Source organism: Sinocyclocheilus anshuiensis, unplaced genomic scaffold (genome assembly GCF_001515605.1).
Source record: "Sinocyclocheilus anshuiensis isolate Anshui unplaced genomic scaffold, SAMN03320099.WGS_v1.1 C32877452, whole genome shotgun sequence".
In the NCBI taxonomy this organism is placed as follows: Eukaryota; Metazoa; Chordata; class Actinopteri; order Cypriniformes; family Cyprinidae; genus Sinocyclocheilus; species Sinocyclocheilus anshuiensis.
In genome coordinates, this window is record NW_015620682.1 from 1 (window position 1) to 1652 (window position 1652).

The following is a 1652-nucleotide window of genomic DNA, read 5'->3' on the forward strand; positions in this document are numbered from 1 at the left end:
CACAGCACCATTCGCTCCGTACTTGGCACGTCCTTCATGTTTACCATTAGTTCAGCACAGTACATAGAATAGCCATTTCTGCAGAACATAACAATAAAAATATACATGAAATCAATACATACATATAATAAATTGAACATATCACAAACACTGCAAATATATAGACAAGAACCATTAGTGAATTTCAAAACGGTCACCAACATTCTATTTCTATTATAAGAGCAGTATATCTTATAAGATAAGACTGCATAAGTCATGCAAAACAACTAAATTAAGGTATTTCTGAGAAAACCAAATTCTTCTTAGTGGTTTGAAACATACGGTGGTGGTTTGGTTGGCCGGCCATCAAACTTGTCCTTGAGCTGCCGTTCAGCCTTGGTCAGGACAGATTTGATGTGTTCCTCGGAGTTTGCATCCGGATGAGCTTCAAAATACACTCTCATGCTGTCCTGTATGAGAAAGCAATATTTCACAATGTCCTTTATCCCTCTAATCAACAAAGACTTCATAACTCTTGCTACTGTGAAAACACAAAGTCATACCTCATAGAGTTTCTGCAGCTCTAGAGCTTTGCTGATCCATTTTAGCCTCTTTTTGTCTAATAATTGGGACCACTGTTTGCGTAATGCTTCCTTCAGCTCCTTCTGGCTTACCTACAAACATCAGACATGGAAAAGTGAGTGTAGGTCTTTCCATAACCAGTTAAATCTGATGAGATGCTCTCAAAAATAAGAAAAAAAAAAGCATTTAAATTGATTTCTACGACAACACACTAAGACTACCTCTGGGTGAACTTTCATGTAGGTCTTCTTCTCATGGTTGTACCATAGCTGCTGTGGGGTCTTGGGTTTCTCTGGGAGGTCTGACTTCTTTCTCTCCTCAATTAAATCTGGGTGGTCTTCCCTAAAAACAACAGAATCCTCTCACTGAATCACCAATACAAAACTGACATATATGTGTTAGGTATTTTTGTGCAGAGGAAGGTGGACACTAACTTGAATCTTGCCATGTTCTTTTCAAAAGCCGCTTTCTCTCTCTGGAACTCTTGAATGTACTTGAGCTGACAAAAGTAATAGTGCAAATTTACAAGCAAAACAGATGACCTTCAAAAGTAATATTTGCAAGCACTTAAGAGAAACATGACTCAAAACTATGGAAAGAATTAAATTCTACTAATGCCAGCACTTTACATATAGTAGGACATGTATTATTATTTTTTAAATGAACATCAAGAATTTAGGTTAAAATTCACTGAAATGTATAAGAGAAAGTATATATCTTAGGTTACCATTCTTAGTACAATATTTACCATTGGTAATCATCATTTTGCCATTTAAATTGTCCTGTTGTGGGACAAATGAATACTGAAGTACAAATATTTTCAATTAATGTGAGATGTAAAGTGTTATTTTACTATTATGTATATACTATTACAGAATTTGTTAATATTTTTAATTATATTGTAATTTTAAGATTTTAATCAATTTGATATGCACTTTTGTCATTTTATTATTTTTTTTTAATTCTATATAGCTTTACTTCAATTTTTCTGTTTCAGTTTTAGTCATTTTAGTATTTCGACTTATTTAGTTTCCAATGCACCATTTCTCATTTAAAGGCACAATATGTAAGATTTTTTTATTAAAATATCC

The 1652-nt window shown here is 33.4% G+C and overlaps 1 protein-coding gene across 1 annotated transcript; it reads right to left on the reverse strand.

The window, feature by feature from the left end:
- Positions 1-6: 6 nt before the first annotated feature.
- Positions 7-1094, reverse strand: LOC107683069 (nucleolar transcription factor 1-A-like; the record flags this gene model as incomplete). The annotated part of the gene is made up of 5 exons (XM_016479161.1): positions 996-1094; positions 783-903; positions 543-653; positions 322-449; positions 7-78 (listed from the first exon to the last, which is right to left on the reverse strand). Coding segments are annotated over exons 1-5 (446 nt in total), but the record flags the coding sequence as incomplete, so codon positions are not given.
- Positions 1095-1652: the final 558 nt, after the last annotated feature.